Source organism: Pistacia vera, unplaced genomic scaffold (assembly GCF_008641045.1).
Source record: "Pistacia vera cultivar Batoury unplaced genomic scaffold, PisVer_v2 Contig400, whole genome shotgun sequence".
NCBI lineage: Eukaryota > Viridiplantae > Streptophyta > Magnoliopsida > Sapindales > Anacardiaceae > Pistacia > Pistacia vera.
In genome coordinates, this window is record NW_022196225.1 from 1777381 (window position 1) to 1790154 (window position 12774).

The following is a 12774-nucleotide window of genomic DNA, read 5'->3' on the forward strand; positions in this document are numbered from 1 at the left end:
GCATACAATCTCTTTAATATAATTGGCTTAACAATGTTTATCCTCGCTCTTAACTTATTAATATCTGAGACATTTACAGGATTTGCAGAGAAAGCTAATTGATGTACCACATAATAATGTGAGGGAACTCAAAGTTTCAGAAGTTTTAAAAGTATGCTTACTTGACTTTCATGATTAGCGCAAATTATTTTTGATTATCACATGCCATGAATTTCATGATTAATTTTGTTTGTTTACTGCTGCCTTGTGCCTGCAAAATGTTCCATTTAAGCATGGTAGACACTAGGAAACTTTTTATGAATTCATTGTGTTTTTTGAAAATATCGAAAATGATTGATTTACAAAAGATGAAAACACATCCAATGTGTTTGTCTGAAAACAATATTTTAAAAATTATCAAAATATAACTTGAAATAACGTTTGGCAACAAACGTAGTCAAAATTTTTCTTAATGATCTACATAAAGAGATGTAATAGAATGAAAAAATAATGTGTGACAGATCAATCAAGGTTTAAGTTTCATGTAAGCTTTTTTTAGGAGAGAGGAAATGTCTATAAACAAAAGAGGGCATTTTTGTTTTTAACAAAAAAATTGATAAGTTTTCCTTCTCTCGTAAGAATAAAAAGCAAAAGCATAAAGGAACAAGTATTTTGCATTTTTCAAGGACCAAAAAATGAAAATAGAGAATTGGGTGCATACATGAATGTAGCCTTGGACACTTTTACTTTCTCATTCCCATGTTCTAATATTATGTTTCATTTCTTTCTATTTCTTTTATCTGTCCTTTCAAGGCTAATGTAACAGTGTACAGATTCTGGGAAACTTCAAAGAAGCTAAAATTGGATTTGGAGCTGGTTCCCACATCAAAACTTCAATTTTGCAAGCTATATATGACTGCCCTTTCATTGGTGCTGGTTTAAAGGTATGATCTAAGGGAATATAAGTGCATTGCTTATACAGTTCCCACTTGGATTGATTAAATGTGTACCTATTTTTTTTGTTTGGTTTTGTTCATTGGTGCCGCTACTATAAAGATATGATAAACATGAATTAGATGCACAGTTTATAAAGCCATTCTGTACCCATCCATTTGTGCATGTGCATGCTTGTCTTGTGCAGGTTTTCTGTTCTTTACCCCATTTCCACTGCTTTTGGAAACTTTTAGAATAAATTCATCACTTTCAGCTTTTTCTTAATATAAATGAATCTCCTTGTTTTGCTGTGTGTTTATATGGCTATCCATTGATGCTGATTATTTTCTTTTTTGTGCACAGGAATTGAATGGCATGGTGATATGCATCGTTGCAAGTTCAGAGCTTATTGATGAGGATGATATACTAGGCTATTTGCATACTTTCCGTCAAACTATTGAATACACAAGGGAAATCATTATATCTTCTGTTCATGAACCTAATCTGGAGTCCAACCTGCTAATAACAACAGTTGTTACACTAGGGTATGTATTTAATTTTGATTTTAGGAATGCTAACTATATAGCCCTTAATTCTAAAGTTGTTTTTCATCTGTGAAATCGGTATTCCTTAAGAGGCTGAACTGTTTCATTGTAAGAAGAAAAACACTAAATTATTCGACAATCATAACTTACAAATAGAGCTCCTTGAAACCAAATTGTGTAAGAAGATTTTTCTATGTATTCAATGATAAGTTGTGCTGTTGTTATGGATTTTTCGGTTTTGATTGTTGTTGAGTTCATTCGTTTAGATTTTCTGTTTCTTGGAAATATATGTGAATATGTATGCTTTTCATTTGAATCCCTTCATAATCAGAGGCAGGAAATTTGATATATACAGTTTCTCTCACGCATGAGCCCACACTAGCCATGCATTGGCATGCCAAGAGCTCATACAAGTTCAAGCAAATGGTTATATCTGCTATAATTTAAGTGTCATTTTACCTGTGTTAATTATTGCAACAACTTTTAGTTATACTAAATGACTAATGTAACACAGCATTAGGCCTAGTGGTTTTGACTTGGGTTCATGCCCCTAGTAATCATGGGATTGAGTGGTATCATGCTGCTTGTCTCTCAGGGCTACTGTGTCCTACAGATTTTTCTTGGTAATCTGCTAGTGCTTATGAGACGGGGAGACTGCATTTAAACTTGAGTGCTGTAACAGTCATGAACACTTTGATTGCCAGAAATGATAAAATGAAGAAGAAGAGTAGTGGGTGGTGGTCAATTTTAAGTTATGAATCTAATTTTGCTTATGCTTTTATATCTTAATGTCTCACATAATTTCCTGTGGTTAACAGTTCTCTTGAACAGCAGGCCTCGCACAAAAGCAGCATTTTATCTAGATTGGCTCTTCATTTTCCCTTTGTTTCTAATTTATGGCGGAGATCCCATCCAAAAGCAAACAATACTCAAGGAAAAAATGCAATTGAGGATGCATGCCTTCCTAAAGTGATTAGTTCACCAGAACCTGGTGAAATGGAAAATATTATTGCTGTCATGGAAAGATTTAACTACTCTGAAGAAGCACAGACAGTATTGGGCAATGACAACTATAATGATTCCAGGTTAATTGTTTTTCCTTTTAGATTAAGTCACCCTTATGTTTCTCACGCATTAAAAGTCTCGTTAATTTTTTGCTATTCTGGAATTCATAATAGTGTGTCTGGACAAAGCAAAGCTGAATTATTTGATCCCAGGACTGAGCCTTCCAACTTCTATGATCAAATTACGGAAGGTAGCTATGTAAACTTTCTTGCCATTGTTACAATTGATTTACCAATTTGGACAGTTGTAAAATCCTGCCAATATTTTTATTTGGCAATCATGGTTAAAATGCATTATTTAGGAACTCCTTCCTTCCAAAGAGAACCGCTCGATGGTTGGAACTTGGGACCTGGATATCGGACTGCACAAAAGTGGGCTAGAGAAAGGGCAGCTGACTCTGGGTCTACCTCAACACTTGATAACCTGAGTATCTTCTGCCTTCCTGTTGGTGTAAGACTGTCAGAGGAGTTTAAAGACAGGGCCAGTATATTAAATATTTCAAAACTGCAAGAGCCAAAGACTGGAGATGATGTTAAAGCACTACCACTAGTTAGGGACTTATATAGCACCGCCTCTTCCCTTTTGAAGGGAAGAACTGCTGATGGTCAAAAGAAAAAAGGAGGCCTTTCGAGTCGTGCAGCATCTATGCTGGTAATTTTCAGTGCACAATTTAGTTTTGAGGCATACATGTCTTCTGAAAAGCTATTTTTTCTTATGCCAATGTATCTAGTTCTAAATAATTTTCAAACATTCTGAGAGAAAAATTAAATGTTTCGTATTTAAATATATAATAAGTATTTTTTCAGCAAAAATGGAATTTGAAATAATTTTGTTGGGTTTATCATCTAAGTATGTTGAGTAATTTATAAGAGAAAGTTACAGCTTTTCCTGTTTGCATAGTAGAAAGTACAATGCATTATTGATTCTTTTGAATCACATCGTCTTTGAACTACACTAATGGGTTAAAGTTTCTTTAACACGTATAAAAATACCTAGGCTGCATTTGTTTAAGTTTTTAGAATAGTATTTTATTTTGAATAGGATTTAATCAAATAGGATAGGATTTTGAGAATATGTTTGGTACATTTTTGAAAAATATTTAGATTATTTTTTAATTCCTTATATTTGTTAATTTAACTAATCCTCCAACAATAAAAGTTTATAAATTAACAAAAACACCCCCACCCACCCAACTATTGTCGGCAGCCGACCACCACCGTTGAATGGTGGTGGCTGAAAGTCGTCAGAATGGCGCACAACCGACTAGATCTAGCTGGTTGTGCGTCGATCTGGCCTTATCCGATCAAATCTACGGCCAAAGATCTGGCCATTGACAACGGCCGGGATATGGCCGTCGTCAACGGCCAGATCTTTGGCCGTTTCGGCTAGATCCATGGTGGATCTGCTCGGAAACGGTTAGATCGGCCCACGATCTGTCAGATCCAGCCAGTCGTGCGCCATTCCAACTGTCGGCAATAATTGGGTGAGTTGGGATGTTTTTGTTAGTTTATAAACTTTTATTGAGAAAAGTAATTGTTAAATTTTTTAGTTGAATAGAAAAAGATTGGATTTTATTGAATAGTCAATATTAAAACAAGTATGTATTTCACTAGATTGGATAGGATAATAGGATAGGATGGGGTTTAAAAACTTGAACAAATGCAACCCTAATTTTTTAATGTGTCGTATAAAAAAAAACAAAAAAGAAATTTGCCAAACAAGATTATTGAATAGTCTTAATAAATTTTAGGTTTGGTTCTAATTTCTCTATAACTATTTGTCCATTTGAAAGACAGTGATATCCTCTATGTTTTGGCGCTATTTCCCAAAATTTATCAAAATCTTAAGAAGCTGTTGCATCATGTATGAATGATGTTTTTTGGGTCAATTTCAAGTTCAAAATCATATTGCTTTCAGAAGCATTCAGACACTATGGATATTTAAGGTCTTTCTATCACATTCCATAAATTTTGCTCTCTGCTATGTTGAGCCCATTCATAGAGATGGCAAAGCAAATATCCTGCTTTTTTTGTTATTTTTTTTTTTTAAAGAAAATTGTAGATTTTCTTAAACTTGATTAATTTATATGTTAACCATGGTTGTAATATATGTCTTGTGGTGAATAGTAGCTTTGAATATCTGCTCCTAGTGCGTTATTTTTTGGACTTGGCTTGCCAACAAATTGCTTTGTATATTTTAGTTCGTGCCATCTTGAACACATGGTTAATCCATTAAAACAGAAACCTATTCAACTTTCTAGAATTTTTAGGGTCTAGCACAAGACGGAATTTTATTGTCTCAGTTTCTTTCTACATGATGGTAACAAAAAAAATTCAAATGTGCCTCTGTAATTGGAGGCTCCTAATATAGTGGTATACCCTGTTAACTGTTTGGTTACTTGAAGTTGATCTATTTTTCATAATTATCAATTCAATACGCAATGACTTGGATGGGACCTGGACAATGACGGTGTAGGAAAAGTGAAATAAGGTAGCAAATAGTGGATTGAGGGGATGTTGGCAAGAAACTTCCATGGGTCTAGGCTGGGACAGGTGGCGATTGAGGGTTGGAACAGCAAAGGAATTCAGTTGGGGGAGAGAGAGAGCTGGAGCATAAAAAGAGGGAGAGAGCAGATTAGGAGAGGGAAGAATATAAGGAAATTTTGGAGGAGCTAACCCTCGAAGTTAGCAATTAGGGAGGAGCTGGCCCTCGAAATCCAGCATTGTTTTTCCTTTCATATTTTGATTTTGTCCTTTTGGGTTGATGTGCTGAGTATATTTTGTTGTTTGCTGCCATTGTGCTGTTAGGTAGTAATTGTTAGTTTCATTACAAGTGTATTTGCTTGATGAAATATTAATATAGAAGTCTATTAGTTTCTGGGTTATTTGGCTACTGTTTACTGCTTATTTTCTGGGTTTATTGTATTTTGCTTTCTGTTTCCGTTGTGGTTGGCTCAGTTGGGAGTGGGTTCTCATCAGACTTGATCCTGATTGTTTAATTTCACTGCAGGAGGCTGAACGTGATTCACCAAAAAAGTGGACTCCTGTGATAGAGATGCAGTACAGAGGAGGAGTCTATCAGGGACGATGCCAAGGAGGTCTTCCTGAAGGAAAGGTATTTGGAACGCCTTTTCTGGACCACATATGTTCTGTTGTCAGTAAAAGAATTAAATGCCAGATTTTGGATGCAGGGTTGTTTGATCCTTGTTAATGGAAGCATATATGATGGTATGTGGCGTTATGGTAAGAAATCAGGTCTGGGTACATATTACTTCAGTAATGGAGATGTATTTCAGGGTTCATGGAGAGATGATGTCATGCATGGAAAGGTTTGTTTTCTCATTTAAGCTTGAATCTAGTAATCACTGCTGATCCTATTAGGGACATGAAAACAGATTTAAACCATTTCTAATATTAGGGACCTCTATGATGATTTTTGAACCCTCAACCACAAGATTTTATTATCTTTAAACTAAAGGTTAGAGACCTTAGTGAAATTACCTCATGTACGGTCTTATTGTAGTTTCAATTGTTGATTTTGACAAGAACTTTCCTTTTTAGTAATTCAATTGAAGTTGTCATCTTGATACTGCTTTGGTTGTGAAATTGTGGAATTTACTCAACACATTTTGCTTGTTAACATTAACGTTTTACAAGCATTTAGGATATTTTAATGAGAACAGTATAAATGTTTGTTATATAGTATAAAAATGCTTGGAGACATGAACTAAAACCAGTTAAACGTCAAGTGGTAATGGAGCCAGGTACAGGCCTGTGGAGGGGGGTGTGGAGGGGTGAGAGCGGCACCATGGCCACTGGACAATGTTTCGAATTATAGTAATGATGGATATAGATCTTTAACTCACATAAATTATTGTGTAAATTTTTATATGGAAATCAGCAGCAAAGTCTTTTTCCCATTGGAGCACCTTGATGTTTTGATGAAGTAAAGCTCTGTTTAGTAACTATTAGCTGTAGCACTGATGACTTTAGGATGTGTATAGTTTATGAAATTGTTTGAAATCTTGTTTCAAAGAGACATCTTGCTCGTGTTTCAACCAATCAACATATAATTCTCCTATCTTGTTTATGTTTCATGCAAGTATATATGACTGTCAGTTTCTCAAGTCTAAATATTAACATATATCATGTGCAATTATTTCTCTTTAACTACTGCATTACAAACTGCATCTTCCATTTGTAATTGACAAAAATAGATAGAATTGGATTTCTTTTTCTTGACAATAAGTAACCAGCATATATGATGGAATTGTGGGGGTGTCTTTCTAGATAATGCTGAAGTGTTTATTATCTGTGGTCACGAAGGGTTGGTTCTATTTCCACACTGGGGATCGATGGTTTGCAAACTTCTGGAAGGGGAAGGCCAATGGTGAGGGCCGCTTCTATTCAAAGTCTGGTGATGTTTTTTTCGGTCATTTCCAAGATGGATGGCGACATGGCCACTTCCTTTGCATTGATGTTGCTGGAGAAAGGTGTGTATTCCTTTTGCTATATAACCTTTTCATATTTCAGAAGCAATATGAAATTTAATCAAAATGTTAACAAATAGGCAATCTTTAAACTCTCTTTTCCACCCTGATATGCTATCTTTCATTTACTAGAAATATCAGACATAATTATGTATCTTCATCGGCTGCTACAATAGTGTACTGAGTTTAACATCATTATCTGCTCCATGCCTTCCTGTGATTAAGAATTCAATCTGAATGAAGATATTTTATCGTCCTTCCTAAAGTATGCATCAGAGTGGACCACTTTCGTTAAGCTTTTCAACTCTTTGTTAATTTTCATTTCAGAAGCAATATGAAATTTAATCAGAATGTTAACAAATAGGCAATCTTTAAACTCTCTTTAAACCCTGATATGCTATCTTTCATTTACTAGAAATAACAGACAATTATTTACCTTCATTGTCTGCTGCAATAGTGTACTGAATTTAACATTATTATCTGCTACATGCCTTCCTGTGATTAAGAATTCAATTTGAAAGAAGATTTTTTACTGTCCTTCCGAAAGTATGCATCAGAGTAGACCACTTTCGTTAAGCTTTTCAACTCTTTGTTATTTTTCATTTTTTTCCCCCTGATTTGGGTGGTTGCAGGAGGTAAAAGAGAAATATCACTAATAAATTTAGAGTTCCACACTTGCAATCAATGCTATTTCTCAGTTAATTTATTGTCAATGGGTTGCTGATATTATAAAGTTACTGTTACTTGCCATTTTGCGTAGTTGCATTTCTTCCTCCGGGTGCATACTAATTCCTACAGTGGTTGGGTGTAAGATTTGGTATGGCTAACACTGATAGAGTTTAGCAGTTTGTATTGATTATTTTGGTAGGATTTAGGCTTTGGGGGTATGCCCCTCATTTTTTCTTCAAATTTCTCTGAGCCTGATTTCATTATTCTTTTAATCTTATTGATGCATCCTCCTCCCCAATTTACGTCTCACTTCTCAATGAAAGGAGCTTAACGTCTGAAAATCTCAACGCCATAGCTGTTTTTTCAATATCTCAAGTGCTAGGAATTTTGAGGGTTTACAAGTTTTGTATATGACCATGCTGCGACTAGCATGGCATTGTGGTGTCACTTATATTAAACTTAATGAAATTCTGAAAGTTTTCCTACATCAATTCGACAGCTTCAATTTCGACTAGATAAAGAAAGGTTTATGTATCAACATTATAAACAGTTCAGTTGGTTTCCGTGTTTTGGTGTATATTCAATTCCTTTTGAAGCCAAGCCTCTTTTTTGCGCTTGGTTCTAAGTCTTTATGTCTGATTGCTCTGTTGCCCTATCTTTATCTTCAATATTGTTTCTAGATTTTTTTGTGCGTATTGAGGTTCTTAACATTCATTTGTTCATGGAGTAGTTGCAGATTACAGACATTTGAATCTAAGATCACCAGCTATTTATTTTTCCTCTTTGCTTCATGATCTCATTATTTTCCCAATGAAAATATAGGTGTAATAACATTGTTGTATAACAAACCTGATCAGCTTGCTCAAATGATTGTATTTGCAGATGCATTGAAATATGGGATGAAGGTGTTCTTGTAAGCCGTAAGCAGTTGGACTCTAATACTCTTGCTGAATAATTTCTGTACTGTTCATTCGTTTCTTTTCTTTCCCTTGTATAGTAGGTAGATTTTATAAGAAATAGCAAGAGAAATTGTGAAAGAAACGTCTGAAAACTGGTCTCTAGTATCACATTTTTGCTCAAAAACCATCTTCATATAAAATGTATAGTTTTCAATGCCTAGCAAATTTTTTTTTTTTTTCCCTGACATTCATTTGCATTAGGAACTGTAAAAACAATAATGTCTTTATTTTAAAAATAATTTACAAAAATACTAATGGATTATTTTATCCTTATATACAAAATTTTTAGGACATAAATGCTCTTGAACTTTGAAAAACTTACCCAAGGGTAGTGGTCGATGGTCGGCCACCATCACCAGCCACTAGACGTTGATGCCTTAACGGCGTATAACTGGTCGGATCTAGCCAGTCGTACGTTGATATGGCTATTTCCAATCATATATCTGGTCGAAAACTGCCAAATCGTCGTAGATCTGGTAAAAAACGGCTAGATCGATTTTGGCTAGTTTTGGCTAGATCTACGACTTTGGGCTATTAACGACCACCAGATCCCTAGCTGTCTTTAATGGCCGAATGACTAGATTATGGTCGTCAACTACTAGAACTTTGACAGTTGACGACTAGTTCTGGTTGTAGATTTGGTGGCCATATCGATGCACGATCGGTCATATCTGGTCGGGCACTGTTACGGCCATTGTTGTTGCTACTAACGGTGCTGGTAGGTGGTCGGTAGTGGCTGGGAGATGGATGGGGGTGTTTTTGTTAAGTTTAAAATTTTTTTTTTTGTTGTTGGGATGTTTTAACAATATCTCAAACGTAGGGGGTTAAAAAATAATTATAAAAATAATATTATATTAGTATTTAAAAATGAGGGTAATTTAGTAAATTATATATCATACTCGTCAATTTAATCTTTCTAACCAAACATATTAATATAACGTACCTATCAATTTATTCTAATCAACCAAACACATTTTTTTAAACATTCCTTATAATCTTCAAGGTAATTTATCTTTTCCTTAATGTAATATTTTCAATAATACAATATTCTTTGAACCAAATACACCCTTAGAGTTAACGACATGTTTCCACCTGAAAAATGACCCATTGACAAATTCATACCCGTCCACTATTCAAATACCTTTTTGCTACTTGCAATAAAAACTCTGTTAACAATTTCCATTAAAAACATATATTTTTATTGTAAAGACGAAAAACCCTTAACTGTTTGACTGAATTTTTTTTTTTTTTTTTTTTATTATATGTGAGTGAAATACATATGTACCCTTATTTTAATAATAAAACTATTGAGATACCCTATCTTTTAACAATAATTACTTATGTCTCAAATTTTTTTAACAAATGAGCATTGTTTTAAAAACGGGACCAGAGGGCAACCCGCTCTGATGGCCGGGTCACGGTTGAACCGGTCCAACCAGTTGGATCGTCGGTTGAACCGATGGTTTGACAGGTTTAAAATCTAACAAAAACACTCCTGATAAATACCATCAGATCCTATAGGTTTGAAATCTAGCAAACACAACCCTGGTCAAATGCAAATCGGAGATCGATTGGGACAGCAGCGGCGACACACCAGGGAAGGTAGATCGGATGATGGGGAGGGCGAATCGGTAGCTAGCAAGTAGAGGCATCGCCAAAAAAGGGCAGATCGGTGGTGGAAGTTAATGGTCGCAGTGGCTTTTTTTTGGTGAGATGACTGGATCTTCGTGGACGACGGCAAGAGAGCTTGGGAGAAGCTAGATTGGTGGCTGAGGAAGCTTGTCGATGCCAGAGAAGGCCGATCGATGCCAAGAAATGGAAGAAAAATCACGCAGCGAAGGTGGACGACGAAACATCATGCGGCGACTGGAGATGAAGCGTGATAGCGCCAAAGAAAGTCAGAAGGTGGTTTCCGACAGTAAAGGAAGGTGGAAGGTGGAAGGTCCCTGGAAAAGGGGAGGTCATTGCCGATTTGCATTTGGCTAGAGGGTGTGTTTGCTAGATTTGAAACCTTCAGGGACTGATGCGTATTAATTAGAGGTGTGTTTGTTATATTTTAAACTTGAAACAGTTAAAAAGAGTGACCTGACCTGGAGAAAGCCCCAGGTCCCGGTCCAACTGGTTGGACTGGCCGGTCCTCCGGTCCGGTTTTTAAAACAGAGCAAATGAGTAACCCTCATATTATGAAAAATTGACACAAATGAAATTACTATTTTGTTTGTTTATGTGTTGCGTATTGAGCTGATATTTGTATCACGTCTACTTTGTCAATAAGATTGTAAAATCACAATGCATTTTAGTCACCCCAAACCCAATAATATTTGGAAATGTTTTCATCAGACCTCTTCAACCAGCAAACATGCAATAATGACAATAAAAGCATTTGAAAATTTTTTGGATAGAATTTTTTTAAAAGTGAGAATTGGGTGGTTATTTCGATGTAAGATTTGAAAATTAACAAAAAAGACCCCTAGGTTTGTTAACTTACTAAGCACCCTTGTAATAAAACATTAAAAATTAACAAAAACACCCTCACCCACCCATTAAATACCAACAGTCGACCACAACCATCGGAGGGTGGTTGGAGTTTCTGTATCACCACACAACCGGTTGGATCTGGTCGATCGTGCTGGATATAGCCTTTTCCAAGAAAATGCCAAATCTACGGCTAGATTTAGTCGTTGACGACCAGATCTGGTCGCGTTTGGTCGTCAATGAAAACACCCCTTAGGTTTGTTAACTTACTAAACACCCTTGTAATAAAACATTAAAAATTAACAAAAACACCCTCACCCACCCAGTAAATACCAACAGTCGGCCACCACTGTCGGAGGGTAGTTGGAGTTTCCGTATCACCACACAACCGGTTGGATCCGGTCTGTCGTGCTGGATATGGCCTTTTCCAAGAAAATGCCAAATCTACGGCTAGATTTAGTAGTTGACAACCAGATCTGGCCGCGTTTGGTCGTCAACGACAGCCATATCTTGGCCGTTGTTGACAATTAGCTACGACTAGATCTTTGGCTGTAGATCTGGTTGGAAAATGCTAGATCGACGCACTACCGACCAAATCCGGTCAGTAGTGTGCTATTATACTATATTTTGGCCACTTTCCGGTAGTGGTGGCCGAAATTTGGTAAATGTGGGTGGATGGGGGTGTTTTTGTCAATTTCTAAACTTTTTTTAGGGTGTTTAGTTAAATTAACAAACCTAAGGGGTTTAAAAAAATTGAATAAAATATAATAGGATTTTCATAATAGGAAAATAAATGTGTATTTTGGACAGGATAGGGATATGATAATGCAAAAATACTGAAACAAACGCACCTTATAGATGTTTTTAAAAAAGGAGAATAGAAAGTTTGGGTAAAAATAACTTATATTTTAAACATAAGAATCTTGATTCAATATCATCAAAACAAATTCATTCTCCAGTGTACAACATAAAAAATGAGCAAAATGCGATCGGTTAAAGATTTGCCATCGTTGGCAAAGATGGTTATGCTGCTGTTTAAAATTTCCACAAAAAACCTGTGACAATGACAAAGAAGAGGAAAAAAAAAAAAAATCAATTTAGGGTGCAACCACAATAAGAAGTAATCAACGTCAGACCAAAGCAGAGCAACAAATTCCACAAACAACTTCTGACAATGATAAGAAAGAAGGGAAAAAAAAAAAAAAAAAAACAGTTTAGGGTGCAACCACAAGAATGAGTAATCAACATCAGACCAAAACAGGGCAACAATTTCCACAAACAACTTGTGACAATGACAATAAAGAAAAAAAAAACTTGTGTAGCCACAAGAATAAGAAATCAACATCAAACCAAAACAGAGCAACAATTTCCACAAACTAGTGACAATGACAATGAAGAAGAATAAAAAAAATCAGTTTAGGCTTCAGCCACAATAAGAACCAATCAACATCATACCAAAACAAATCAACAATTTCCAAAGAGGTTGTGACCAAAACTAGAAAGAGAGGAAATATAATCTAAATAAACCTTAACACACATAGTTGCCTTTGCAAAAACTACCTTTTCTTGCGATGCATTTGGAAGTTCAAACTCACATTACTTAAAGAGGCTATGAACATGCAGATTAAACTATAACTTAATTTACACAAAGTAGAATGTT

At 35.5% G+C, this 12774-nt stretch overlaps 1 protein-coding gene across 3 annotated transcripts in view; it reads left to right on the forward strand.

Moving 5' to 3' along the window:
- The window catches only part of LOC116141786 (protein ACCUMULATION AND REPLICATION OF CHLOROPLASTS 3-like), a 28115-nt gene extending 19284 nt beyond the window's left edge, over positions 1-8831 (forward strand). For 2 of the 3 annotated variants that reach the window (XM_031427263.1, XM_031427265.1), the window contains 10 exons: positions 80-151; positions 813-923; positions 1276-1457; positions 2276-2542; positions 2636-2712; positions 2824-3173; positions 5532-5636; positions 5713-5850; positions 6812-7014; positions 8563-8831. In XM_031427263.1, coding sequence (XP_031283123.1) covers positions 80-151; positions 813-923; positions 1276-1457; positions 2276-2542; positions 2636-2712; positions 2824-3173; positions 5532-5636; positions 5713-5850; positions 6812-7014; positions 8563-8635 — 1578 coding nt within the window. In that variant the 3' untranslated portion in view covers positions 8636-8831. The remainder of the gene's footprint in view (positions 1-79; positions 152-812; positions 924-1275; positions 1458-2275; positions 2543-2635; positions 2713-2823; positions 3174-5531; positions 5637-5712; positions 5851-6811; positions 7015-8562) is intronic. The other variant, XM_031427264.1, reaches the window with a different exon arrangement.
- Positions 8832-12774: the final 3943 nt, after the last annotated feature.